The 27,697-nt window shown below is 49.6% G+C and overlaps 1 protein-coding gene across 2 annotated transcripts; it reads right to left on the bottom strand.

Moving 5' to 3' along the window:
• Positions 1-329: 329 nt before the first annotated feature.
• Positions 330-27,344, bottom strand: Cacna1f (calcium voltage-gated channel subunit alpha1 F). Of its 2 annotated transcripts, none has more exons than XM_027952262.2 (48): positions 27,320-27,344; positions 25,648-25,897; positions 24,988-25,093; positions 24,643-24,782; positions 24,249-24,385; positions 24,017-24,169; positions 23,202-23,398; positions 22,994-23,097; positions 22,256-22,446; positions 21,925-22,017; positions 21,718-21,811; positions 21,535-21,561; positions 21,211-21,371; positions 18,902-19,127; positions 17,775-17,982; positions 17,563-17,683; positions 17,362-17,443; positions 16,388-16,433; positions 16,156-16,207; positions 15,308-15,470; positions 15,030-15,159; positions 14,284-14,343; positions 13,975-14,081; positions 13,800-13,887; positions 13,256-13,363; positions 13,118-13,170; positions 11,441-11,587; positions 10,219-10,420; positions 9,958-10,116; positions 9,060-9,170; positions 8,740-8,823; positions 8,031-8,051; positions 7,700-7,828; positions 7,282-7,347; positions 6,884-6,975; positions 6,324-6,483; positions 5,965-6,092; positions 5,589-5,685; positions 5,303-5,405; positions 4,794-4,895; positions 4,462-4,592; positions 4,101-4,238; positions 3,460-3,629; positions 1,906-2,013; positions 1,659-1,786; positions 1,458-1,570; positions 782-979; positions 330-560 (listed from the first exon to the last, which is right to left on the bottom strand). In XM_027952262.2, the coding sequence occupies exons 1-48, from the start codon at positions 27,342-27,344 to the stop codon at positions 330-332; spliced, it is 5,940 nt and encodes a 1,979-aa protein (XP_027808063.2). The 2 variants fall into 2 exon arrangements, with proteins under 2 accessions (XP_027808063.2, XP_027808064.2); XM_027952263.2 differs by having other exon boundaries at positions 22,289-22,446.
• Between the last annotated feature and the right edge of the window lie 353 nt (positions 27,345-27,697).

Raw genomic sequence — 27,697 nt, 5'->3', positions numbered from 1 at the left:
TTCCTCCATTTCTACCCAGTGCCCTCCTCCTCCCCTACCACCTCCACTCTGTCTCCAGCTTTTTTTGGCTGCTGTCTCTTCTTCCTCCTCCTCCCTCCTTCCCTGACGCTGAATAATCAGGCCTAGCTGTCCTGGTTTCTGGAAATACCCATGTGTGGGCAGTGGCTCAGGGCTGGAACCAGGGACGGATGGATGCATAGGGACCTCTGGGCAGCTTCAGGCCCCCAGAAAAAAATACACCAAAGTATAGCAGTGTATGGTCCATGCCTGTCTCCCTCTGGGGAGGGGAGGGCAAGAGGTTTATTGAGCAGTGGGGGAGGGGCAAGTATTCAGAGGGCATGGACACAGGCCATCTCATCTCCCAGGTCCTCCTCATCAAAGCGGGAGAGGATGGACTCCTCATCACTATACAGTGAGCTGGTCCCCTGTGCCAACAGGTCACTAGCAGCACTGTCCATTTCATCCAGCGTCAGGCGACATGCATCTGCGATCTCCTTTTTGGCCAGGGCCACAAAGCGTGGGTCTCGGGCAAAGAGGCCCAGGCCTTCAGAGATGAGTACCTGAGGGCACATAGGTGGGATCAGTGTGACAGTGTATACAGAGGGTTCAGTGTGGATTATATGATGTGCCCATGAGGACATATAGGGAAGTCAGTGGGGGACAGTGGTTGTACATTATGAAGAACATACACAGTGCAACCTGGGGACCCCTTCCCCCCCTCCTCCAGGTTCCGCCACCTCCCTTTCCCCAGGCCTCTTGCCTATACCCCCTCTGTACTCACAGCCTCCACCAAACTGTCAGCACTGCCTCTCTTGCCATGGCTGGGGTCCGAGCGAGATCCAGGCACATGCAGACAGGTAAAGGTACGCAGTGGACCGCTGGATTTGCCGAGGTATCCCTCCCCTGCTGCACCCTCCTCTACCAACAGCAGTGGGGCGTATAGGAGCCGACCCCTCTGAGGAGGGGTTGCCCAGGAACCCTGGACCAGAATAAATATCAGAGGTGCAGAGATTGATGGGTGACCATGAGGGTCTAGGACTCACTCCTGTGAATGCTGTCCTCCCCCAATACACAACTGGAGTCAAAATGAATGGGTGTAAATTATTTATGTGTTTATTTGCAGTGCCATGGCAGGGGGACAGGGCCTTGAGCATGCTAGGCAAGTGTTCTACCATCGAGCCACATCTCCAGCCCCAGAATTGAGTTTATGTCAGAGCATAAGATCATCTCTGTCACTTACTAGCTATATGATCTTGGATGAATATATTCCTCTGGGCCTGTTTCCTTATCTGTAAACTTGGGGTGGTATTACACACCTCACAAGTTCAGTGAGAATTATGTGTATTCCTCCATGTATACCCTGTTGTTCAGAAAGTCCTGACATGTAGGGTATTTGATAAGTTCAGTCCAGGCTGCTCCCACTCTTGCAGACCCAGGACCCCCCTCCCTTGCCTCACCTGAGCCCTGCTGGGCCCTGAGTTTCTCCCCCGATGATAGGTGCCTGGGATGGGTAAGTCTTCACAACTGCCCTGGCGCTGCAGACACTGGATGGTGAAGGAGGGCTTCCGGCCTGGGGGTAAAGAACAATGGCATTATTTCCCTGGCTTGCTCTTCTGCTGGACCTTGGGGGTGGCCCTAGAGTCCATTCCCACCGTTACCTGCAGGAGTGGGGGGCAGCAGACGTCTGCGTGGTGCATTGTGCCCATTTACATATCTCTGGGGTTGGTGAGGTGGCAAAAGGGCTGGGTGCGGGGGAGCCTCTCTCTGCTCATCCAGATAAGACAGCCTGTGCAGAAGGGGGAGATGGAGGTGAATCCATGTCTGGAACTTGGAGATGGAGTAATAACAGTCCTGCCCTCTCCCCCATAGCTCATGGGCTCATCCAATGTGACATGGCCAGTGTACCGGTCAGGGATTTCCTCTTCCTCAACTTGCTTGTTTTGCTCTTTAGTTTCCTTGGGCTGAGAACTTCCTTCTTCTGGGATGGTGAACATGAAAACCCCAGAGCTTCTCCTGGGAAAAATGAGGCATATTTGGTAGATCAGATACTCCCAAATATGTGACCCTGAGTCCTTGGTTACTATTATACCATGCCCCATCTTCTATACAAATACTGGGCTTAACACTTAAATGAAAATTCATATAACATAAAATTAACTATTATTATTATTCTAAGGATAGAATCCAGCATCTTGTACATGCTAGACAAATACTCTACAACTGAGAATTGAGTGCTTTACCCCCAGCCCTTTTTATTTTATTTTATGTTATGTTATTTATTTATTTATTTATTTTTGATACCTAGGATTGAACCCAGGGTTGCTTAACCACTGAGCCACATCCACAGCTCTTTTTACTTTTTATTTTGAGACAGGGTCTCACTAAATTGCTTAGGGGCCTCACTAAGTTGCTGAGTCTGGCTTGGAACTTGCGATCTTCCTGCCTTACCTTTCTAGGCTGCTGGGATTACAGGCATGCACCACTCCATTGGTCTCTGTTATTCATTTTAACATGAAAATAGGTATACTTTTTAAAAAAATATTTATTTTTTAGTTTTAGGTGGACAACATATCTTTATTGTATTTTTCTGTGGTGCTGAGGATGGAACTCAGTGCCTCATATATACTAGGCAAGCGCTCTACCACTGAGCCACAATGCCAGCCCAGGCTTACGTTTTAATACATATTTGTCTCATTAGAAGGATTCCCAATTTTTTTTAAATCAAAGTTGGTCTCTTGAAGAGATAAGTTCAACACAGGAGCCAGGATTATGTTGGGGGAAGTAAAAACTGGGCACTTGACATGTATGACTTCATTTAATCCTTTCATTACCCCTGTGGAGTAGATGCTGTTATCATCACCATTTTGGAATTGAGGAATTGAGGATCCAAAATGAAATGGTTAGGGGCTAGGGTTGTAGCCCAGTGGCAGAGCACTTGCCTAGCACATGTAAGGCACTGGGTTTGATCCTCAGAACCACATAAAAGAAATAAATACAACATAGTTTTTTTTTAAATGAAATGATTAGCCCAAGGTGTCACTTAACAAGTGACAGAGTTAGGATTTGAACTAAAACCTATTTAGTTCCACATCAAGTGATTTTTGCATTAAACCCTTACACTGCCTTTCTCTTTTTTTGAGGGGGGTACCAGGGATTGAACTCAGGGGCACTCGACCACTGAGCCACATCCCCGGCCCTATTTTGTATTTTATTTAGACACAGGGTCTCACTTGCTTAGTACTTCACTTTTGCTAAGGCTGGATTTGAACTCATAATCCTCCTGCCTTAGCCCCCAGAGCTGCTGGGTGCCTTTCTCATATGACTCTCTTGTTATTCCCTCTTCCCACGTGAGCCCTTGAAACATCTCCACCCTCTCCAGATTTCTACTCAAAGGTCTCTGGGTCCTCATGCTGCGCCCCTGCCTTCCTTCACCATTTTCTCCCAGACACTTGACCTTACCTTTGGTTGTGGGATCCAGCTGGGTTCACACTGGGCTGTCTGGAATTGGAAGCCCTCCCATCATCATCACTGGGCCCAAGGGAAAGTGAATCTGGGTTTTTGCTTCCAACAGGCAGAGACACGGAAATTCTGGAATTCCTACGAGATGGGGGCTGGGACTCCATGGGGGCCTGTGGAGAGTCACAGGACTAAATGTTGCATCAACGTTATAGCTAAATCAGTTGGTCATATAGTGTGTATCCCTCACTGGTTCATAGGCTTCCCAGGGGCCAAATCTGGGTCCTGCCCTCCAACAGCCAATGGTAGGTACTGAATAAATATTTTTCCATCATGGAGGGGGCTCCTTTGGAGGGCTTTTTCCTAGAGAAGTGTCAAAGGCAATCAGGGGATTGGGGGAATATTATATGATCAAGAATTCCTGGGGGATGAAAATTAAAGGGAGATCAGTAGAGGAAAGGGACCAGGGGGAGGGAGACAGCTAGGGAGGGGGAAATGCTGGTGAGCGGTATTGGTTAAATTATAATGTTATATTGTATGCATGTTCGAACATGTAACAGCAAATCCCATCATTATGTACAAAGTATAATGCACCAATAAAAAATATGGGAAAAATTCCTGGGGGAATGAAAAGCAGTTCTTACTTTGTATGTTTCTGGGTCCTTTTCAGCTTCTTCCTCTCCTTCCTGCCCCTCTTCCTCCTCCTCCCCTTCCTCATCTGTGTCACATGTGAGGGCCTGCCGGATCTCAGGACCCAAGTCCTGTAGGCTCCTCAGACCAGCCTATGGGGGTAGAAAAATAGGGCAGTGGGAAGCTCAGGGTCTAAACTTCCCCTCCACAAGCCTGCTTCCCATGGAGGAGTGAGTGTGTGAGTAGGAGCTCTCAGTCATCCTTGACCCTCTGTGGGGACCAGTGCCTCAGTTTCCACATCTGTGACATGGGTTTCATGAGAACAAGAGGGAGGTGAGCCTCAGCCTCAGCCACAGCAGACCCTGCCCTGAAGACCTGAAGGACAGAGGAGGTGCTGGAGGGGGCCTCAGTTCCTAATAGCCCCTTTTCTTTCCTCCTCCGGAATTTGCGGAAATAATCTTGGATCAGGAATGTGGCATAGAATTTGCCCACGGTGACTTCCTCCTCTGGAGACAAGGAAGAAAGGATAAAGTTACACAGGGTTGTCTCTCCCACCACTGCCTCCCCAATTCTTATCCACCAGCAAGGACCCCCACTTATCACAGGCCAGTGCTGGTTTTATGGTAGAAAGCAATCACTGGACACTTAAGCAATCCTCTGATGATTCAGTTGTCTGGGTTCAAGGAACTGGAGTGGGGACAGCTCACCATCTGGAGGGGGAATGATTTCATCCAGTAGCTTCTGCTTTATCCGCTTCCAGATCTTTTTGATGACCATCCGCAGCTCCTGGTTGGCTTGCTCCAAGTTCCCTGCATTGGAGGAAGATGTGGGGCAGAGTAAATGGGAAGAGCTGCTCAGCACTGTGGGGGGGGGGCATCAGAAACTACTTTTTTTGCAGTACTGGGACTCGAACCCAGGAGTGTTCTACCTCTGGAGCTATATCCCAAGAGCTTTTGTAAAATTTTATTTTGAGACAGGGTCTTGCTAAGTTGTACTGGCTGGCCTTGAATTTGCAGCCCTCCTGTCTCAGCCTCTCGAGTAGCTCCAGAAGCCTTGACTACAGCTGTGTGCTGGCCCCATTGTATGGGATGGACTAGGCCTGGAGATGCCAGAGCCACCCATTTTGAGGTTTGAAGTGGGGTTCATCACTCTATGAGTTTGGTCCCTGCACCCTCCCCAAGGACTCTCTCACTCCTGCCTCTGACCTCTCACACACCTTCTGTCTTGATCTTCAGGGATGTCCGCACCAGGGCAAAGAGTGTGGCATTGAATGTCACTGTCCCATCTGAATTGAGGGGCACGTTCATTGCCACAAGTCTCTGCAAACATCAGAGATATAGAACCCACTCTGAGAAAATGCCAGGTATTCAGGCATGAATCTCTGGGGCTGAAACATTTGAGAATGTGACCAAACACATGTCCCCACCCAAGGCAGGTCCCTATCCCCACATGTGATGGACAGCCCTCCCAGAGGCCATGAGAGGGTGGGTAGGTGCACAGACCTTGCAGGCCACACGATGTGGGCACAGCTTCCCAAATCCTAGTGGGGGCTGGATGCGTCTCAGCAGGGCAACCACATCCAGGTGCTTGATGCGGCCCCTAGACAGTTGTGGAGGTTCCCCTGGGTTGGTGATACCCTTTCTAGCTCTTCGTCAAGACCCCACTGGCTCATCACTACATCCCCCTACCAACACCTCGAGGTTTTCTAGGGAAGAACTGGGGGTCAGTTGGAGAGGGCAAAGGACAGGGGCAGTAGATCACTCAGGGCATCTATTGACTAGGTAATGGGATGCATTGGTCAAAGGTTCTGGGACTATGGGACCATTGAGGGGAGTGCACTGTCCCCTAGGATTTTGGGTAAAGGGTTAGAAGGCATACTTGGCCCCAGGGTCATATTCAGACCAGATCCTCTTGAATTCATCAAGATGATGAGGGCCCAGGATAGACCAATCTCTGGTTAGATAATCAAAGTTGTCCATAATCACAGCCACAAAGAGATTTATGATCTGTGGGCCATTGAGCAAAGAGGGTTAGGTGAAGGGCAGGTCAGGGCTGTGGGGGGATTGTGGGAGGCTAGGGTGATCTTATATTGTCACTGGGTCACAAGTCCCCAAGGCTGAACTTACTGTCAGGCCAGCCCTCTCAAGATCTGAGTTGCCCACCTAATTTGGACATCTCTGGGCCCTTAGGGCCAGCCCCCAAGACAGTGCTGGTGATTTCAAGGAAATGGTTCTCACCAGGAAGGCACAGAGCATGAAGAAGCTGATAAAATAGGCTATGGCAAAATTGCTACCACAGGTAAACTCCTCGCCAGGGCCATAGTCAGACTCAGGGTCACACCGACTTCCAGGAAGGCTGGCAAGCATTATTTCCTGCCATGCCTCACCAGTGGCACACCTGAGGGGTCACACAGGGATGGAATCCTGAGAAGAGGCCATGAAATTGTGGCAAGTAGCATTGTGGGAAATTAGGGAGCAGGGAGATGACCCACTCTTCGCCAGGGGCTGCATCTGGCAGACAGCATTTCATTGTTTTAGTGGCCAGCAAGGCCATGTTGATGACAGTCATTTTTGCATCTTACAGTTGAGGGCACTGTAGACTAAGAAGGAGGTGTATCTTATTACTACAAAAAGAATGGCTGCGACTAGAATATTCTAATAGACTCTTCAGATCATGTCCAGAAAACATCTCAGGCTACATGGAGTCTCATGCTGCCCTAGTATTTCCATAGCACAGGAAGTCTGAGGACCACAGAGGATGTGGGGACCAAGATGGCAGGGAAGTGGGAAGATGTCACCTGAACAGAAGCAGCACAGCCTGTGGAAATGTCTGGAAGTTGTTGTTTCGGTTGATTTGCGTGCCATCCTGAAGAGCCACCTTGCCAAACATCTGTGGGCACACAGGGGCCATGTTAGGGGGATAAGCCCATGTCCTCACACGTTCCCACCCAGTTCAGACCTTCCAATACCCAAATTATTCTCATAATCCTGACAAGCAAGCACTGTTGACCCCATTTCACAGATGTGTAGACTGACCTAGGGTCTGTTGATCTCATTTCACAGATGTGTAGACTGACCCAGGGTGATCTAGTTTTTCTATCTTTCCACCCCCACCCCACTATGGGGCTATTCCTACCCAATTGTCCCCCTTCTGCAGAGAGGTGCCAAAGGGATGCTCCCTAGGGTCCCCACATACCTGCATGCCAATGACTGCATAGATGAAGAATATCATTGCTATGAGAAGAGCCACATAGGGCAAGGCCTATGGGGATGGGGGAATAGATGCTTAGGTCCAGCCAGAGAGCTATAAACTCCAGAATGCACTCCCTGCCCCCAGCCATGTTTCCTGGGAGATGTAGTCCATCCTCAAAATGCTCAGGACTACCAGAGTTAGTATGGACATAGGATTAAATAGAGTAGGGTAAGGTCAGTGAGGCCAGGGGCATGTTGGGTATTGAGAGCACAGCTGGAGAACGCTAGAAAGCTGGGAACAGTTAAGTTGGAAGTGAGTATGGCAATTTTGGAGAGCTGGAGTTCTAAGGGTAATAAAGGGGCAGTCTGAGAGGAAAGGGGTTGGGTCGAGGCGTGGTTAAAGGGGTGGGACTGGGGATTACCTGGAAGGATTTGATGAATGTCCAGAGCAATGTGCGGATCCCTTCACCCTTACTGAGGAGCTTGACCAGCCGCATGACTCGGAAGAGGCGAAAGAAGGTGATCGAGATGCGAGAGCTGTCTTCAGAGCTCTGGGGATGGGGATGCCCAGTTTATACCAGCCCTAGCCACTTCCCTGTCTCATGTCTTCATCCTCCCAGCCCCCAAACCCTCAGAAACTAGGCCCCAGAGTGGTCAGAGTTAGGGTTAGGGCTAGGGTTTCTAAGGACTCTTGGGAAAATAGGAAGGGAGAAGGTAGAAAAGGAGAGTGTCCCTGTGGTGGTGGGGGGTTACCTCACCAAGATGGCCACCATTCTGGAGGAAGATATGGCCAAAACAGAGATGATAGAGATGATGAGATCATTGACCCCAAATGGACAAGGAGGAGAGGAGAGACATTGGAGCCAACGGAGGACATGATGGAATCAGTATTTTATGGAGATGATGGAGATGATGACCAATGGATGACCCATTGAAGAAGCCAGTGATGGAAATGTGGAACCAGCCGCATCATCAGTTGAGGTGATAGAGTCATATAATTCCCGGTGGAGGAGATTATGGAGCCCATGTTGCAGTCATTGGTGATGACAGAGTCATGAATGAGCCAGTGATGGAGATGACAAAGTAGGTTGAGGAAATGGAGCCCACGGAGCCATCAGAATGGATAATGAAGCCAAAGCCAAAGTCAATGGGCATGATGGAGCCAATGGAGAGGAAGGTAGAGGCAAATAAAGAGGTGACGGAAATAACAGGAAAGGCATTTTAGGAGATAATAGAGTCAGTGGAGAGTTTGCAAAAAGGGTTAAGGGAGCATGTGGAGGGAGACTTTGGCCGAGTCCAACATGAACTCATTAAGAGAGAGAGCTAAATTCAGGAGTGCTGAATCCCCAGAGGTGGTGACAATGTAAGTGGGAGACACCTACCCATGTGAAGGAGGGCCCTGAGGCGGAGGTGGGGGAAGGTTTTGGGGGGAGAGTGGGTTCGTGCAAAGGCCAATCCTCACATTGACTTCAGTGACAGCGATGTCCACGACACTGCCCACCACAATAAGAGCATCAAATGTGTTCCAGGCGTCAGTAAAGTAATGCTGTAGACAGGAGGAAACAATGTTCTGTCTCCTCTGAGCTAGCAGGGAAGGGTAGGGGGACACTGGGGAGGCAGGGCCTGGCTTGGGCCACAAGATGAGTCAACACCTGGATCCCTCTCACTACCTAGTCTATGACTCCCTACTTGCTTTCCCCACTCCCACCCCCCGAGCTCTGGAATGTGGTCCCTTCCCAAGAAATTCACCCACTTGGGGGTGGTTCTGGGGCTGAGGGGCACCTTTGGTTTGAAGGCGATGATTTTGAGCACCATCTCGATAGTGAAGAGTCCAGTGAACACCATGTTGAGGATATCCATCGCATAGTTGAAGGGAGCAGTCTGCTCATAGTGCTGGGGGAGAAAATCAGTGGGTGAAAGAGTCTAAGGCAAAGAATCCCCATTCCCAACCAAATTGTTCCTGATCTGGGCTAAAGAGAGTCTGGGGACATGGTAGCAATATGGGTTGGCCAAACCCCTTACACTGTCTGCTTCCTATTATGGATACTAGAAAGCCCAATCTTTGATTGCTAGCTTTTCTCGCAGATGGGCAAGGCCAGTTCTGCTGACACATAAACATAAATCTGCTGCTGGTTGAAAGCTTCTGTGAAAAATATCTTGCTCTCCATCAAAATGCTCAAATAAGGAGAGTCCTTTATCCTGCCTTGAATGTGGTTTTGATGTCTGGAGCTATGGCAGCTGTGTTGTGACCATGAAGCAACAACCACGAGAATGAAAGTCATTTGCCAGGAATGGTGAAGCAGAAAGACAGATGGGGTCTAGGACTGTGATCAACAATAAGCAAACAACTACCTCAATACTTCTCATAATGTGAGGTAATTACCATATTTCAGTGACTCTCTTTAGAATCTCTGAAACTGGTGTCATTTTATAACCAATGGCAACTTAAAATGGCCATGAATCATTGTTTTCACATTCATACAACTCTGAAATCAGAATACAATTTACAATTTTTGGCCTTAGATTAAAGAAATATGTCAAGTGTCTTGATAACTTGGGTCTCTGCCAGTTGGAGGATCTTTGTTATTTGTGGCCTAAAGTATTCCTAATGCTTCCCAGGGGATTGTGTGGAGAGGGTAGAAGCAGGTGCCTAGCATAGATCAGAATAGGGCATTCAGACCTGCATGGCTAGGGCAACTGTGTTGAGCAGGATGAGCAGGAACATGAGGTATTCAAAGGCAGCAGAGTTCACGGCAGCCCACACGCGATACTGATGTGGGTTCTTGGGGATGTATCTGCGGAGTGGCTGGGCCTTGAGGGCGTACTCCACACACTGGCGCTGCAAACCAATTTAGAGCACAAGTGAGCATGGGGGAGGAGTCCCAAGGCAAAGAGGGAGGGGTTCCTGGTCACCAGTAGGGGGTCCAGGATCAGAAGTCACCTGATTCTTGTCCAGCTCACAGTTTTGATACTCCTGCTCGCCCTGGGCACGGAAGGTGATAATGACAAAGCCCACAAAGATGTTCATCATGAAGAACGCAATGATGATGATGTAGACAATGAAGAACACAGAGATCTCCACTCGGTAATTATAGATGGGGCCTCGGTTTTCTGCATGTGCATCAATGGCCTTATATAGCAGCCTGTGGGAGCCAGAGGAGAGTAGAGGCAGGGGAAGGTGAGGAGGTATCCTAGACCCCTCAGACCTGATCCAAGATCACCTATCCCAGATACAAGTGAATCTCCTGTCTGGTAACCCCAAAGTCCCTGAATCCCCAACCTAATCCCTTGGGACCACTATACATTCTCAGAGATCCCCACCAGGACCTCAAAAGTTCTCAAATTCCTTATTCCACAGACCCCCATACAGCCCTTGGGAAAATTCCCATTCATCCTTTCAAAGACCCTCACCCCCCAAATTCCCATAGACCTCCAAATCCCCTTATCCAGCCACCTGAACACATCCATGCAGCTCACCAGAACTTCCCCCCAAAGCCCCTAAAGATCTTTAAATCCCCAATCCCATTATCAGGAATCCCCTGCCCCATTCCCCCTAGAAATCTCCAGTTAGTACACCCAAAGACCCGTGCAACTTCCCAGAAATCCCTGAATTCCCTGCTCCACCTCCTTGGTGACCTTCTTTCCAATCTCCCCAGACCTCTAGTAAGTTCCTACCCAGTCCCTTCTAGACTCCTACTTAGTCCATCAGAGATCTCTACACAGTTCCTGGAGACTCCTCACCCAAGTACCCAAAGAACTGGCAGCCAGCTTCTGGGAGACCCCCCCACCCCCAGTCCTTGGACACAACCACCAACCACCAGTCTTTAGAAAACCTTACCCAGATCTAGAAAAAAAAAGACAACATAAAAATAGCAGAGAGAGCATTAGAGAAGAGGAAGATGATCAGGGAGCTAGGGGAGGAGAGGGTCAGGGAGGTTACAGGGGTGGAAAATGATAAAGGAATGTTATATGCATGTGCAAACATCCCCAAATAAAGCCCATTATTTGTTCTGAATAAATAATATGAATTTAAAAACCCTATCCAGTCTTGAGAGACTTTCATCACATCCCCAAGTTATTGCAACCATTTCTAGAAGATCCCCATCGAATTCCCCAGAAAACCCTGCCCAGTCCCAAGCCATCCCTAGGGCCCCGCCTCTCACGCAGGCCAGCCTTCAAAGGTGGAGACAGTGAACAGGGCCATCATGGCTGAGAGGACATTGTCAAAGTTGAAATCACTGTTGACCCAGAGCCGCTCCCGGACCAGGGGTCGTGACACATCTCCATCAGGATAGACCAGGAAAGTGCCCCTGTGGATGGATGTTGCAGACAGGCTAGGTGGGTGAGGAGGGTTGGAGATCTGTGGCAAAGGGTGTGGGGTCTCTAGAATGAAGGCAGCAGGCCATACTGGCAGAGTTTGACAGGCTGGGTTCAAATCCTATTCTTCCATTTCCTGGATAGGTGACTGGACATTGAACCTCTCTGTGCTTCTGTTTTCCCCATTTATAGAATGAGGATAGTAACAGAACCCATTTCCTGGCTTGTCACAGGATTAAGCAAGTCAATAAATAAAATTCAGGGGTCTGGGGTTGTAGCCCAGTGGTAGAGCGCCTGCCTAGCATGTGTGAGACACTGGGTTTGATTCTCAGCACCACATATAAATAGACTAAAAAAAGGTTCATCAACTACTAATAAAAATATTTTAAAAATAAAATAAAATTCAGGTCTGGCTATAGTTGGTGCTCTATCAATCCCACCATCACCAGCCAGGGAAAAGTAACACTAACGTGGTTGTCAATGCTGAGTTTTTAGTGTAGTAACTTTATACCATGGCACACTTTCTTTTTTTCCCTCCCCTCCCCTCCCCTCCCCTCCCCTCCCCTTTCTTTTCTTTTCAGCATCAGGGATTGAACTACTCAGGGGCACTCAACCCCTGAGCCACATCCCAGCCCTTTTAATATTTTATTTAGAGACAAGGTGTCACAGAGTTGCTTAGGGCCTCGCTAAGTTGCTGAGGCTGGCTTTGAACTCGTGATCCTCGTGCCTTAGCCTTCCAAGCTGCTGGGATTACAGGCATGTGCTACCACACCCAGCTACAATCACATTTTTTTTAAATCTCCATTTTTAAATTAAGCTAAAAGGGACTCATCAAGGTTAAGAAATATACCCAGATCTCATGACATGGATTTGAACCAGGAATGTCTGGCTTTGCAGCCTACACTTTTACCCTCTATTCTCTCTCTCTCTCTCTCTCTCTCTCTCTCTCTCTCTCTCTCTCAGTATCAGGGATTGAACCCAACAGTGCTTAACCACTGAGCAACACCCCCAGCCCTCCTCCTTTATTTAAAAATTTGAGAAAGGGTCTTGCTGAGTTGCTTAGGACCTTACTAAGATATTGAGGCTTGTTTTGAACTCGCGATCCTCCTGCCTCAGCCTCCAGAGCCGCTGGGATGACAGGTGTGCAGCACCATGCCCAGCCTATAATCTATCTTCTAAAGGAGTCTCCAGATGGAAGCTGGAGGCTTGCAGCAGGGATGGGGATTGCTAGGAGATCTGGGATGTAATGGAATGTAGCTGACACTGGAGAACATGGAGGTTTGAGGGGGGAAATGGGGCAGCCTCTGAGGACTAGGTGATCTCTAAGGGCCTCTCAAGTTCTTGGAATGTATCTTGGGGCCTTAAGGAGTTTTGGGGGGGTTTGGAGGTCTTAAGGAATTCTGGGAGTCTTTACAGTTCTCAGGAGGAGGCTCTAGGGGTTTCAGAGACCTTGGTGAAGTCTAGGGACCTCTATGGCTTTCAGGAGGGGGTTCTGGGGTCCCTGGAGGGCTGAAGACACTCACTTGCATTCTTTGGGGGTGTGTTTGGCCTCATCGGTACAACTGTAGAATTTTCCCTGTAGAGAGAACATCTGTCAAGCAGGTTTGTGTTTCACCCACTGCCCTGACTTCTGCCCATCCTCCCTCCAGCATTTCTCCCACCTTGAAGAGCTGCACACCAATGCAGGCGAACATGAATTGCAGGAGCGTGGTGACAATCATGATGTTCCCGATGGTCCGGATGGCCACAAACACACACTGTACCACGTGCTGCAGGCACCCATGCATATGGCTGATGGATACTGCAGGCCACGGTAACCATGGGTTGGGGACTCTGGTGATAGATGCAGCTCGGGGACTTTGAACAGGCACATGTGATTGCAAATCAGGGGTATGTGGCCAGAAACACGCCGTGAAAAGACAGTGATGTGGGCTAGGGCTGTGTGGGCACCAATCAAGAATATCTGCCAGGAAGGTATATTTGGCTACATGTCAGGGGCCTGAACTAGAGAAATGCGGCCAATGCTAAGGAACACATGGTCATTTGTAAGGAACATGGGTCAGGTCATATGATTAGTAGTCAAGGTCATAGTACTTATGACCGCACAGTTATGCATCAGTGCAAATGGTCAGCTTGATCAGTGTCCCTGGCTCCAGAGACAGGCAAAGGGCCTGGGCCCTGTGGGTTTGGGTAAGGTGGGCTTACCTTGAGTCCCTTGGCCCTATTGATGGCTCGGAGGGGCCTCAGTACCCGGAGTACTCGCAGAATCTTCACCACGGAGATGGCACTGGAGCTGGGAAGGGGGCAGTCCTCAGGCCCTGAACTGGGCCTGGCTCTGGCTCTGAAAGGAATGGGGTAGGCAGGGGGAGGTGTCACTTACTGGATGCCAAAAGAGATGAGGGACACACTGACCACCAGTAGATCCAACAGATTGAACCAGCTACGGCAGAAGGAGCCACGGTGCAAGAAGGCCCCAAACACTGTCATCTGGGAACCAGAGGACAGTGGGCTAGATGTCAGACCTGGAGATAGTTGGGGGAATGAGGGGATGGGGACCAGAGAGGTACACTTGTGGGGATGGGTAGGAAAAAAGACTAGAGGCTGGCTAGAACCATAGGGGCTGGGCTGAGAGAATGGGTAAGAAGGATGCTGGGGTAACTTAGGGTATGGCTGGGGGTCCATTAGTCACCTTTAGTAAAATCTCCACAGTAAAAATGGAGGTGAAGGCATAATCGAAGTACCCTAGAATCTGGGAAGTGAGAAAGAGGGGGAGCCACTGAATCATGTGTAAGTTTTGTCCTCCTGCTGAGCACAGTGGTGCACCTCTGTCATCCCAGCAGCTCGAGAGGCTGAGGCAGGAGGATCACGAGTTCAAAGCCAGCCTCAGCAACTTAGTGAGGCCCTAAGCAACTTAGCAAGACCCTGTCTCTAAATAAAATACAAAATAGGGCTGAGGATGTGGCCCAGTGGTTAAGCACCCCTGGGTTCAATCCCTGGGTAGTGAGACCCTGTCTCTAAATAAAATACAAAATAGGGCTGAGGATGTGGCTCAGTGGTTAAATGGGTATCGTTCTCCCTCTCCTGTTTCTCTCCATCATTATTATCATCACCAAGACTTCTTTACAAGTCAAAAGGGTTGGCCATCAGACAGACTAGGGTTCAAATTCGGACTCCTCTGCCTCAACCCAGCTTACATGAGTGCCCTTGGCTTGCTTCCTTTCCCTGATCACAGCTCCCCTCCACCCCAGTCAAAAACTGATTCCCCGCCTGGCCTTCCTCAGATGTGTTGCACACATAGTAACTTCTGGCACTGCTGCAGCTGCCACCATGAATCCTCATTCTCAGCCAATTAGAGGTTTTCTCCCTGACATCCCTTGGGAGAGTCCCCTCCCTCCGCCTGCCACCTCGAGATATGGAGGCCCCTCCGAGCCTCACATGGTTGCGGAAGGAGTGGGCACGGATGGGGTCTTCGGCGGCCAGGGACACACTACTGAGGATGATGAACACCAGGATCAGATTGGTGAAGATATGATGGTGGATGAGGGTGTGACAGGCCTTCCTCAGCCTGGGGAGCAGGAAAAGGGCTGTGGTCAGAACCCAGGATCATAGAAACAGGCAGCAAAGCCTGAGAGGTACGTCTTTGTCCCACCCCTGCTTTGACAGCTCCATGGCTCACCACCTGCCCCAGCCCCAGGGCCACTCCCAGTGCTCACGGGTTGGTTTGGCTGAGGCAGAAGAATGCACTGCCTTCTGGGATGGGCATCACCTTCTCCTTGGGTACAACTTCCTGCAGGAGTTCCTCATGCCCTGCACCTGCTTCCTCTTCCTCTTCTTCTTCTTCTTCTTCTTCATCCTCTTCCTCTTCCTCCTCCACGCCTGGCATTGGGAAAAACAGCAAAAGAGAAAATTCATTGAGAAAACTGATGAAAAGTGCCTGGAACAGTGTTTGTCCCATGGCAAGATTTTTCCATTTTCTCTGCCAGATTGTCAACTCCACAGGAAATTATTTATTTACTTTTTTTAGTACCAGGGATTGAACTCCAGGGCATTGAGCCACTGAGCCACATCTCTTTTGTATTTTATTTAGAGACAGGGTCTCATTAAGTTGCTTAGAGCCTCGCTAAATTGCTGAGGCTGGCTTTGAACTCATGATCTTCCTGCCTTGGCCTCCTGAGCCACTGGGATTACAGGTGTATGCCACTGCACACAGCAGGGAAGGGATCTTAGTCCATTTTGTTCACTGCTGTATGTCTAGTGGGACAAGGCAGGGGCTCAGTGAGTGTGTATTGAGTGAACATTGTGTGTGTGTGTGTGTGTGTGTGTGTGTGAGAGAGAGAGAGAGAGAGAGAGAGAGAGAGAGAAGTTCTGCAGTAAAACAAAAGGTCTTTTTCTCTTCTTTAACCTCAATATTCCCAAATATTGTTGGCCACACTCCAAGTCCATTCCTTTCAAGATGATCTTGGAAAAAGCCACTATCTGGAGAGGAGAGCATCAGGAGTTGGGAGCTCTGTGCCTGGGCTCTTTCCCCAAGATCCCACACCAGGTCCCACTGCCTACTTGCCTGCTTCTTCAGTCTTTGTACCTTCCTCTTCCTCATTTTCTCCACCAGGCACCTGGGGACAGGAAGCTGAGAGTCAGTGATAGTGGGGAGGACAGCAGAGGATGGATACAGGAGGCATAGATAAGATGTGATAAAGGGGGAATGAACAGGCAGAGGGTGGCAGTTAGTCACTCACACAGGCACGTATGGGTGGTAGTGGGAGGTGTGGCCAGCACCCAGGCTTCTAACTCACCAATATTCCATTCTCTTTTGGGACACTCTCCTCACTGCTCTTCTCCCTGTGTGAGGAAATAGGGGGTGACTCTCATGGATGGCAGCAAATAGACAAGTCTGGGGAGGGTCACTGCAAATAGAGCAGACCTTTCTTGGATCCCCCAGAACCTCCCTGATTAGGCTCAACCCCCACATTCTGTACTCACAGCAGCCAGAAGGAGCCTGTCTGCTTGCAGCCTTCCCATGTTTCCATTACCAAGAGCTAAGGCCAAAGTCTTACCTTGACCCAGAATGCCCTCACTCTGGCCCCTCTCTCCTCTTTACCATTCGACCTCACCTCCTACCTCTCTCCTCCCTGAACACCAGTGGGTGATTATTTGTTGGTTCGTTTGTTCGTTTGCAGTGCTGGGGATGGAACCCAGGGCCCCACATAAGCTAAGCAAGCTTTAAACCACTGAGCTATGGCCCCAGCCCTGGTATTTTGTTTTAAAATGCTAACAACATTTGCACTTGCTGTTCCCTTGCCTTAATACTCCTTCCCCAGATATTTGCACAGCTTACTCCCTCACTTCATTCAGGTCCTTGTATAAATGTCACCACCTCTTAGAGCCCTCCCTTGACTATCCCAACCAAAATAGCAATCTTGGTTTCTCTTTATCCCTTCATCTGCTCTTTTTCTTTATTACTTATTAATATATACTCAAGTTATACTACATATTCATGTGTTTTGCTTGCAACTAGGAGGCCAGCTCCATAAAAGGCAAGAACTCTGTCTACCTTGACCCCTGCTGTCTCCGTGGCATCTGCATCAGAGCTGTGCACAAAGTAGGTGCTTAATAAATGCATGTAGAATGCATGAGCCCTGACAGTTTGCATCTGGAGGTGAGGATTACCAGGGACACAGGAGGCATCTCTAGTGTTACTGGTTGTATGCGGGGTTCCTAGTCAGGCATCTCAGGGAGTGGCGGTCTTGGGGGTGGAGCCAGACCTCACCTGCTCTTGTCCGTGGCAGTGCCTGCATCCCCGCTGGCCAGGTTATCCACAGCAATGGCAAGAAACACATTCAACAGGATGTCTAGTGTGAGCTCAGGCTGCAAAGGCAGAGAAGCAGCCTACCTACAGACCACCCAGGTCCCCCTATCTATTCCTAGGCCCCAGGCCCCAATGCCCAGGCCCCCAAAGCTTCCAGGATACAGTTGCCGCAGATGAAGAGGATGATGAAATAGACACACACCAGCATCCCTGGGAAGAAGGGGCCACCGTACGCCATGATACCATCATACATGACCACGTTCCAGTCCTCACCTGTCAGGATCTGGGGGTGGGATGTCACCATGAAGCTCTTGGGACCCCCTCCAACTCCAGGATTTCCCCAACCCACTTATCCTAAGGTGTCCTGGCCCCACCTGAAAAACAGTGAGCAGTGCCTGGGGGAAGGTGTCAAAGGTGCTCCGCTTGGTTTGGGTCTGGTCAAAGTTGAACTTGCCCCCAAACAGCTGCATGCCAAGCAGGGAGAAGATGATGATAAAGAGGAAGAGGAGCAGCAGTAAGGATGCAATAGATTTCATGGAATTGAGCAGGGATGCCACCAGGTTGCTCAGAGATGCCCAGTGCCTGTGGCAGAGATAGAAAGGGGCAGGGTGGATACCACGTTTTCTGAAGAGTCAGGAGCCAGGGTGGGGCTCCAGCTTGGGATGCATTGGGGCCATTTGGTGGAAATGATTTTGGAATTGGGGTGTGGTGAGAGTAAGAAATGAGGGGAAAGCTGAGCTTGGGGTTAGGGTTGGCATTAGGGCTGCTATGGGAGATGAGGTAGGGATGGAGGTGTAGGTGGGGATTGGTGAAGCTAAAGTTGGGTTTCAGGTTGGGACTGGGATGGGGGAGGGGACTAGGGACATTTGGGGCTGGATATGGAGCTGGGGATAAGCTTGTGGTTGAGGGTTGGGACAGGAGAAGGGATGAGGAGGGGATTGTGGCTAGGGCAGGGAACGGGTCTGTACTTGGGAAAAGGGTGATGATTAGGGGTTAGGGATGTGGGGGTTTTGTTTGAAGACTGAGGATGGCACTATACTTGGTGGTTAATGATGGGGCTGGGGCTGGGACATGGGGCTGGCTTTGTTAGTGGATGTTAGTGTTGTAAACACACCATGAACAATGAATGGTGGGGGCTGGAGTTAGAGATGGACTTATGGTCCAGGGATGGGGTGGGGATGGAATTTAGTTTGAGGACGAATATGGAGTTGACTTTGGAAATGAACTTGGGGATGATGTTAGAGCAGGAATTGAGGTTGAGGAAGGGGATAGGAATGAAAGGGATACTCTTCCCAGTGGAGTCAAATCTCCATAAAGGCAGGGACTTGGGTCTACTTTGATTCCTGGTGTGTACATAGGGCCCAGAAGTGTGCCCAGCATGCAATAGGTGCTTAATGGGTGTTTGTTGAATAAATGATGATGCAGATGAGATTATCATTGAAGTTGGGATGTGAGTTGTCTGGGCTGTGTATGGGACTCCAGTCTTCCCCCATATACACACCTGGTGACCTTAAAGATCCTGAGGAGACGCACACATCGAAGCACTGAGATACCGAGAGGCTGCATAGCACCCACTTCCACCAAGGTGGTCTCCAGGATGCCCCCACAGACCACAAAGCAGTCAAAGCGGTTGAAGAAGGAGGCAACATAGACAGAGGGGCCCAGACCATACAGCTTGAGAAGCATCTCCACAGTGAACAGGCAGAGCAGAACTTTGTTGGCATACTCTGTGGGGACAGAGACATGGTGACTGGGCTGGCTAGATTCTGTAGAGACATATGGAGAGTCATCCTGGGTTAGCTACTATCAGGCCAGGTGCAGGCTGGGGGTGAGATTTTTGAGGGGTCTAAGGTTGGGGTGAAGAGCAGGAAAATGCCAATTCAAGGTAGTGCTAGCACCTAAGGTTTACTATTTTTTTTAAAAAATTTGTCTAATTTTAAATTTTTTTAGTTATAGATGGACACAATATCTTTATTTTGTTTATTTATATTTTTGTATGGTGCTGAGGATCGAACCCAGTGCCTCACACGTGCGAGGCAACTGATCTGCCACTAAGCCACAACCCCAGCCCTGTCTAATTTTTTAAAATAGATTTTAGTTGTAGATAGACACAATACCATTACTTTATCTATTTTTATGTGGTGCTGAGGATTGAGTTCAGTGCTTCATACATGCTGGGTAAATGCTCTACCATTGAGCTACCCCTCCAACCCCAGGCTTTATTATTTTTGTTTTGTTTTTATTTTGTATTGTTTTGGCACTGTGGATGAACCCCAGGGGTTCATGCATGCTAAGCACATGTGTAGCTCTACCACTAAGCGACACCCTCAGCCCAAACTCTAGCATTTAGTTGGGGTTGGATGGGATCTGTAAACTGGGTATGATGGCACATGCCTGTAATGCCAGCTGTTTGGGAGGCTGAGGCAGGAGGATTGCAGGTTCAAAGCCAGCCTCAGCAGCTTAGTGAGACTATAAGCAACCTAATGAGAACTGATCTCAAAATAAAGAAATAAAGTTGGGCACAGTGGTGCATGCCTATAAACCCAGAGGCTTGGGAGGTGGAGGCAGGAAGACTATGAGTTCAAAGCCAACCTCAGCAAAAAGTGAGTCGTTAAGCAACTTGGTGAGACCCTGTCTCTAAATAAAATACAACATAGGGCTGGGGATATGGCTGAGTGGTCAAGTGCCCCTGAGTTCAATCTTCTGGTACCCCTCCAAAAATGAAAATAAATAAATAAAAAGGGCTGGGGATGTGGCTCAGTGGTTAAGCACCCTTAGGTTTAATTCCTGGTAGAGGGAAAAAAAAAAAAAAAACAGAAGTGGGATCTATAGTCAGCCATTCAGTTTATGTGGGCCACACAATGTTTTAAGAACATTCTATTTTAACTCATTTAATCATCCCTATAATTCTAGGCTGAGTATACTATCATTATCTCTATTTTGTGGGTAGGGAAATAGAGGCACAGTGGGATTTACTTGTCCACACAGTGTGGTATTAAGATTCTGGATTCTGCCAGTGTGGAAATGCATGCCTGTAATCTCAGCTACATAGGAGGCTGAGGCAGGAAGATTGCAAGTTTAAGGGCAGCCAAGGCAACATAGTGAGAGACTGTCTCAAAATAAAATAAAAAGGGCTGGGGGTGTAGTTCAGTGGGAGGGCATGCCTGGATTCAATCCCCCTTATTGGAAAAATAAAACAAACAACCCAAGATTCTGGGGCCAGGCTGCCTGTGTTCTAATCCCGGCTCTGCTACTCACTAGCTGAGTTTATGGATTAGATGCTTGACTTTCAGTACCCTGGTGATTAGTACCCTGTGCCTCAGAACTTAACTTGTACAAGGTTGTGGTGAAGAGAGATAGAGTTGCTATATGTCAAGAGAACAGAGCTTGATGCACACAGCAAGCATCACATAAGTGTAAGCTACAGGCAGAATGGTACAGGATAAGGTTTCTGTGTTTATCTGGCCAGGAAGGCACTGTCTGAGGCTCCCTAGAGATCCTTAATTTGAGCTGGATATGGCGGCACAAGCCTGGAACCCCAGCAGCTCAGGAGGCTGAGGTACAGGAGGATTGTGAGTTCAAGGCCAGCCTCAGCAAATTAACAAGGTCCTAAGCAACTTAGTGTGACCTTGTCTCAAGAAAAAAAAAAGATAAAGAAAAAAGGTGGGGGGCTGGGGATGTGGCTCAGTGGTAAATGACCCATGGGTTCAATTCCTGGTACCAAAAAAAAAAAAAAAAAAAAAAATTCTGGATTTGAACTTCTGGGATGGAGGGACCTGGGGGGAGAGAGTTGGCAGGCTGGGTGCGCACCCTGGATCTGGGTGAGCCAAACAGGCTGGCCATGGTGCTCTGAGGCGATCGTCAGCGTGTTGAGGAAGACGAGCAGCAGCACAGCCCAGTAGCAGGCATTGGACTTCACAGCCTTCCGGCAGTGTGCCCGGAGCCCCCGGTTGGCTCTTCGAAAGCGGCGGCTGGTGGGGGAAGGTCAAGATCCCACTGCTGTGATAGCCTCCCTAACCCAGGGGTGGGGGCTGATGCGGGAGCCCAGAGGTCATGGAGGGCTTGGAGGTAGGGGAGGTCTTGGGAGGTCTCCAAGTCATGGGGTCAGATAGTTACACATTTTTCCCAACTCACCAGACGCTGGTTTTCATGATCTTGTTTCTGGAAAAGAGGGGGATAGGAGGTAGTTGTCATAAAGGACTGGCAGGGAGTCAGCAGCTGGGGCTGGGGGTCAAGGTTTGAGGCTAGCATAAGGACTGAGGTCAGGGTCTAGTCTGGGGACCAGGCTGGTCAGGGTCAAGTGCTGGGGGCTCTCACAGGCAGCGTGCACAGCTGGCCAGAGCTCCTTCTTCCTCCTCCTCATCAGCTGGGGTTTCTGCCATTGAGCCAGTGTCACTGGCTGGAAGGCTGGCTGTAGGCAAAGTAAAGAAAAAAGTCAGGACCCAGAGACCCTATGTTTCACCTCTCCTCTGCCAGCCCACGTGTCCTGGCCCTGCCCCCAGCCCGGCATGGCTGGATCCTTACCGTGGCTGCTGGTGGAGTGTGTGGAGCGAGTGGAATGACTGAACCAGCGCAGACGTCCACGCCTCCTATTGGTAAGCTCTGCCAGATGTGGCCCTGTGGGAATAGAGAGGACAGTTGGGGTGGACAGTCTAGGGGCAGAGTGAGGCCCATGTCTGGGGGAGGGGGCATTATGTGGAGTCTCTGTATCCGAGGCTGGGTCTAGATTCTGTATCCTCAACCAGCACTGAGGACTGGTCCTAGAAAAGTTGCAGGTTGGGACTGTATCTCAGGAGGGTGGACCACATCTGAGGCATGAATGGAGCAGGGAATGAGCTAGATTGAAGTTGCCTACGATTGCCAGCCCGGCCCTCTTCAGTCATAGAACCAAAGTTGCCATCTGCTGAGGGGTCCTCGAGATCCAGCTCCTCAGCCTGTGTAATCCAATCCAGGTAACCCCGCAAGTCCTCTTCCATCTGCTGCTTCTCCCGAAGCTTCTGGAAATCACCTCGTGCTTTTGCCTTCTCTCTCTCCTTGGAGAACTCCCTGAGGGAAGAGGGTGAGGAAGCCCCCCAGACCCCTTGCGTTCACCATTCTAGCCACATTTCCTTCCTAGCTGTTCTTTCAATATGCCAAGCATATTCTAGCTTTTGCACTAGCTGTTCCTGTTGTTTGGAATGCTCTTCCCTCAGATAGCCATATGGCCCACTCCCTTATCTGTCACACATTTTTACTCAGATAACAACTTCTCAACCAGGCCTGTCCTGATGTCTCTATTTCTAATTGCAAGATCTTCCTATTCCTATATTTTTCTTTCCATAGCATATGTTGTGTGTGTGCACATATAATGTATACACACTTCTTTATCATGTGTTTTGCTGTTGTCTGCCCCTGCCCTTCAGAATGTAATATGCAGAAAGGCAGGGGTTTTCAAGTCTTGTTCCATTCCTATAATGTGCCTCCCACACAGTAGATGTTTAAGATTGAGTGAATGAAGGAGCATTTCAGATGGGTTTTGCAGGACACTTAAGAGTTTGCCAGCATGATAAATGAGTCAAGGGTTGGAGAAGGGCAATATGTTTAGGCCTCTCACCCACTCAGGACACCAAGCACAAGGTTGAGGACGAAGAAGGACCCAAAGATGACCAGGCTCACGAAGTACAGCCAGGGTAGCTCATACCCCATAGCATCCTGCATCTGTGAAGAGAGCATACTTTCCTCAGGGTATGCAGACATACCCATCTGAGCATGGTGGAAGGGCAGGTGCAGCCTTGGAGCTGTGTGCCTCCTGTCCACCTCACCCAGTAGAGGACATCGGTCCAGCCTTCCATGGTGATGCATTGGAAGACTGTCAGCATGGCGAAGAAGAAGTTGTCAAAGTTGGTGATGCCACCATTGGGCCCTGGCCAGCGTCCTCGACACTCGGTCTGGTTCAGAGTGCATGCACGCCCAGAGCCTGAAGATGCACAGGGTGACGGGTCCTCTTCTGCTTCCACATCTACGGGAAGACTGGAGTTTGTCACTATGAAGCATGCCCACCTGCTCACCAGGAAACTCTGGAGCCCCCGAGACTCAGGGGCTCTAGATTCTTCTTAGGCAAGGGCAACCCCTTGCTCCCCTTGCTTTGTGGGCTCCTGCATTCTGAACCACTGGGGAGTTGTGTGTCCCACTAACAGGGATCTGGGGAAGTTGGACTGTAAATTCGGGATATGGACTCATAAATAACGGGGAGGCATGAGCCTGGATGTGGCATCTGGTACATCTGGGAGACTCTCTTGAGAAGAGAGTCGAATAAAGGCTTGGGCTTGGATCCCTATGAAAGGGCTTAAGCTCGTAGAGCCAGTGGTGGAAGATGACATCTTAACTGTGGGACAGGGCTTTGGTGTGTGTGTGGAGTCTTGTGATGGGACACAGCTATTACTAAGGGAGACGTTGGAGTTAGAGACTTCGGGCACAGTCTTAAATATATAGGGGTGTGGCTTGGTTATCCGGGGAAGGAGCCTGAGTCTGGGGGTGGAGTCTGGTGAATCAGACTGGATTTCCGTGAGAACAAGACACAAGGCCTAAGAGCCAAGGAGGGAGCTTGTCCTGTCCGAGGAGGGGTGGGCGGGCTAACCAGATCCGAGGAAGTAGCAGGTTTTGTGCATGCGTCCAAGAAACAGCTCCAGTCCGATGATGGCATAAATGATAATGACGAAGAGCACGAGCAGTGCGATGTGCAGCAGCGGCACCAGCGCCTTCATGATTGAATTGAGCACTATGTGCAGGCCTGCGGGGAGGGAGAGGAGGGTTTAGCCCAGCCCCACCCCCACCTCCCCACCTTCAACCCGGAGGGGTGTGCCACTTACTGGGGACGCCAGACACCAGTCTCAGTGGCCGCAGCACCCGAAACGCCCTCAATGCCTTCACATCAAAGCCTCCTGGCTTTGTATGCGGGGCTTCGCCTGGCCGCCCGGATCCCTGCTCCAGTAGCACACTGAACAGCCTGATGGGAAGAACGGGACAGGGAGGTGGGGGTCAGATCTTGGAAGCCCCCTCCACCCCTCCCTTCTCGCCAGTAAAGCACAAGTCCTAAAAAATGGTAATGCACATGAGTTTTAAATATGTTAATAAATCCGACTGTGGCTGCCAAATAGGGGCGGTCTGAATCAGTCGCTTTCTCGAGTCTGGAATTCAAAGGGCTTAGGGTCAGCAATGCTAACTAGGGTGGGGTGCCTCCCCCACCGCAGCGCAGATGCGCACCCGACCACGACGATGATGAAGTCCAGGAGGTTCCAGCCATTGCGGATGTAGGCGCTGGGGTGGAGCACCAGCCCATAGGCCACAATCTTGAGCACTGTCTCCACGGTGAAAATCACCAGAAATACGTATTCCACCTGCTCCTGGGGGCGGAGCCGGGGCGGGGTGGGAAGTCGGGGAGTTATTTGGGGGCGGGGCCTGTCCAGATGGGTTTGGGGGAAGGGATGCTTAACCCGCACGGAGGGTGGGGCTGGGTGAGTCAGAGAGGGGAGAGACCTGACCCAAAGGCTTGAGGTGTGGCTCTCCCGGGGCTGTATTTGGCTGGGGACAGGGCAAGGCAGGCCTCACCAGGTTATGGTTGGCAGTGTTGGAGTCGTCCTCAGGGAAGGGGATGTAGACTCCCAGGGCCACGCAGTTGGCAAAGATCGTCAGCAGGATGAGGATGTCAAAGGGCCTCAGGTGGACACAGTCAAGGACCCAGACAGAGCAGCACTGGAATCCCCACACTCCTTTAGGGCTCTCCCACCCAGTGCTGACTCTTGACTTCAAGGTGTCTGGTTCTGACATTCTCAACCTCCTCCGCTCTGACCAAGATCTTACCCCCTGCCCCACAGAAACTTGTATCATACCAACTCTTACTTTGATTCAGTCCTTGACTCTGTTTGAAAGGTAGAGGGTACCTGGGATTGAACTCAGGGGCACTCGACCACTGAGCCACATCCCCATTTCTATTTTGTATTTTATTTAGAGACAGGGTCTCACTGAGTTGCTTAGGGCCTCATTCTCCTGAGCTGCTGGGATTACAGGCATGCACCACCACACTCAGCAGTCCTTGACTCTTGACCTGTGGTCACTATACCTTTATGGAGGAGTCCCCCTCTAATCTAGTTCTTGACCTTGATCCTTGATGACCTTGACCCTCCTCAGTTCTCCATCTGATTCAATGCTTGACTCTTGGTACCCTGGTGACCCTTACCTCTGAACCTTATGCATGCCCTTCCAGGATACTTCCACTCCACAATGCTGATGCAGGACCGCCGAAGGGGATTGGCCAGGGTGAGGCAGAATAGCGCACGGGGTGACCGCTGGGCACTGGCCACTGCCACTGTCTTGTGCTTGTTGTGCTGGGCCTTTCGCCTAGGGGTACCCAGGCCCGAAGCCCCACCGGTATCACCTTCCACAACTGGAGGTCCAGGGCAAATCCCCCAATCGGGACCAGGGCCTGTCCCATTGGCTGGACTGGGGTCTGGGGTGGTATCTGTTTAGAGAGAGTCAGGGAAGTGTAGAGGGGTAGAGTCTATAATTCGGACAATTATAGACACCTCCTACATAATCCCATCCCTTTGTTTGAAGAAAGGAGAGGACATGTAAAATTAGAGAGTTGGGGGTACTCAAGTATTGTGGGTAAGAATTAGTGTTGGGATTAAGATTGGAGGTAGAGTGAGAATTTACAGGGGAAGGCTTCCAAGTGAAGTAGGGTTTAACTGAGGAGAGACTTTAAATTGTCATGAGGTGGGCTTCAGTTTAAAGCTGGAGGCAAATTTAAAGTTAAATTTGAGTTGTAGATCTTGGATCAGGTTGGGGTTAGGTTTAAATAAAGGAGTGGAGTTTGGCGGACATTTAGGGTTAGGACTGGGTATTTGAATGAGTTTGAATTAGAATTGGGATCAGGGTTAGGGTCGAAGATGAGCTTTGAGCAGGGTTTGAGTTTTGCATCGGGGTTTTCAGCTAAGGTCATTTTCTATTGCCATGGCCCTATTTCAGCCTCTGAGGGGTAGTAAGTAGGCCTGGTTAAGATCCCCAGCTTTGGAGGAAATAAGCAGTCTGAGTTTAAATCCCGACTCTACCATTTGGTAGCTATGTGTTGCCTTGGGCAAATAAGATAATCCCTCTGACCTCAATTTTCTTATCTGTATAATGGGATGATAATAAGGGTACCTGCATTGTACAGGTGGCCTGAGGGTTAAATGAGTTCAGCATTCAGAAGAATGCCTGAGGTGTAGTATCATTCCATTTTGCAGAAGAGGGAATCAAGGGAAAGAGGTTAAGTGACTTAATGAAGCTGCAGAATCAGGAGTCAAACCCAGGCAGTCTGACTCTAGAGCTCTTGAAGTTTAGCACCCACCGTCAGATGTGTATTCTTGCTCTATATTTGTTTAGTCTTTTTTTTTTTTAAAGATCTATACATTTTCTGTAAAGTCATAGATTATACTCACTAACAGTACTGACATCTAGGGGTTGCAGTTGAGGTTAGGTGGCTTCAGAGTTCATAGGGGGTCTGCAACCAGAGTGGGGTTTGCATTCTAATGGGTTTGCATTTTGGTTAATAAGGTTTGTGTTAGGATTCAGTTTGGGGCTGGATTTGCAGGTAGAGTTGAGTGGGCTCTAGAACAGGGGTCAGGGTGAGGATTGAGGCTGGATTTAATTTGGGAACTAAAGCTATGGAATGGGGCTGGGAGGCCAAGGGGCAGCATCTGGGTCAGGCTGAGGGTCTGGGCTCAGGTGATGAAGAGGTTGTATTTAGGGCCTGCTGGGATGGGAATAGGGAAACATGGTTTTGGTCCCCCCAGAGGTTTCCAGGGATAGGGTTCAGGTTGGCAGTTGGTGGGTCAGAGGGGTGAGGGTAGAGCATAGCTCAGGCTTGCTCCAAGGGTCTGCAAGGGTAGTCAGCTCCTCTCACCTTTTCCAACTTCAGATTCCGACATCCTCCTCTGGAGATTGAAGGTCCATCTGCACACAGCCCCCCTCTCCTCCCCCAGCTTTGGAGAGATTAAGGTCACTGGGCGGGGCAATAGCAATGTTGGATGGGAGGGTGAAAAGGGGGTGCAAATGGGACATTTGTGGGTCGGAACCTGGCGGCAGAAAAGACAACAGATTAAATATTTACCAAATAGATACCTATACCATATAGTCAGAAACTAAAATAAGAAAAATGGTATCATTCTCCAATAGTATTTGAAATTTGAAGTACATAGAAAAAACATAGTATATGTGCAATATCTCTATGGGAAAAAGGATCAAATATCAAATGCTAAAGGGGACCTAAAAATGAAGAAAC

Source organism: Marmota flaviventris, chromosome X (assembly GCF_047511675.1).
Source record: "Marmota flaviventris isolate mMarFla1 chromosome X, mMarFla1.hap1, whole genome shotgun sequence".
In the NCBI taxonomy this organism is placed as follows: domain Eukaryota; kingdom Metazoa; phylum Chordata; class Mammalia; order Rodentia; family Sciuridae; genus Marmota; species Marmota flaviventris.
Note: the sequence above shows the minus strand (reverse complement) of the source record. Positions and strands in the feature narration are given on the sequence as shown.

Bases quoted from the DNA above. Each gene is read 5' to 3' on its own strand.
- Cacna1f (XM_027952262.2), bottom strand. From the start codon at position 27,344: ATGTCGGAATCTGAAGTTGGAAAAG. The intron at 19,128-21,210 runs GTGCGCACCCAG...CTGTCCCCACAG, and splicing joins TTGGCTCACCCAGATCCAGG to AGTATGCCAACAAAGTTCTG. The intron at 15,471-16,155 runs GCAAGTAGGCAG...TCCCAATGCCAG, and splicing joins TACAAAGACTGAAGAAGCAG to GCGTGGAGGAGGAAGAGGAA.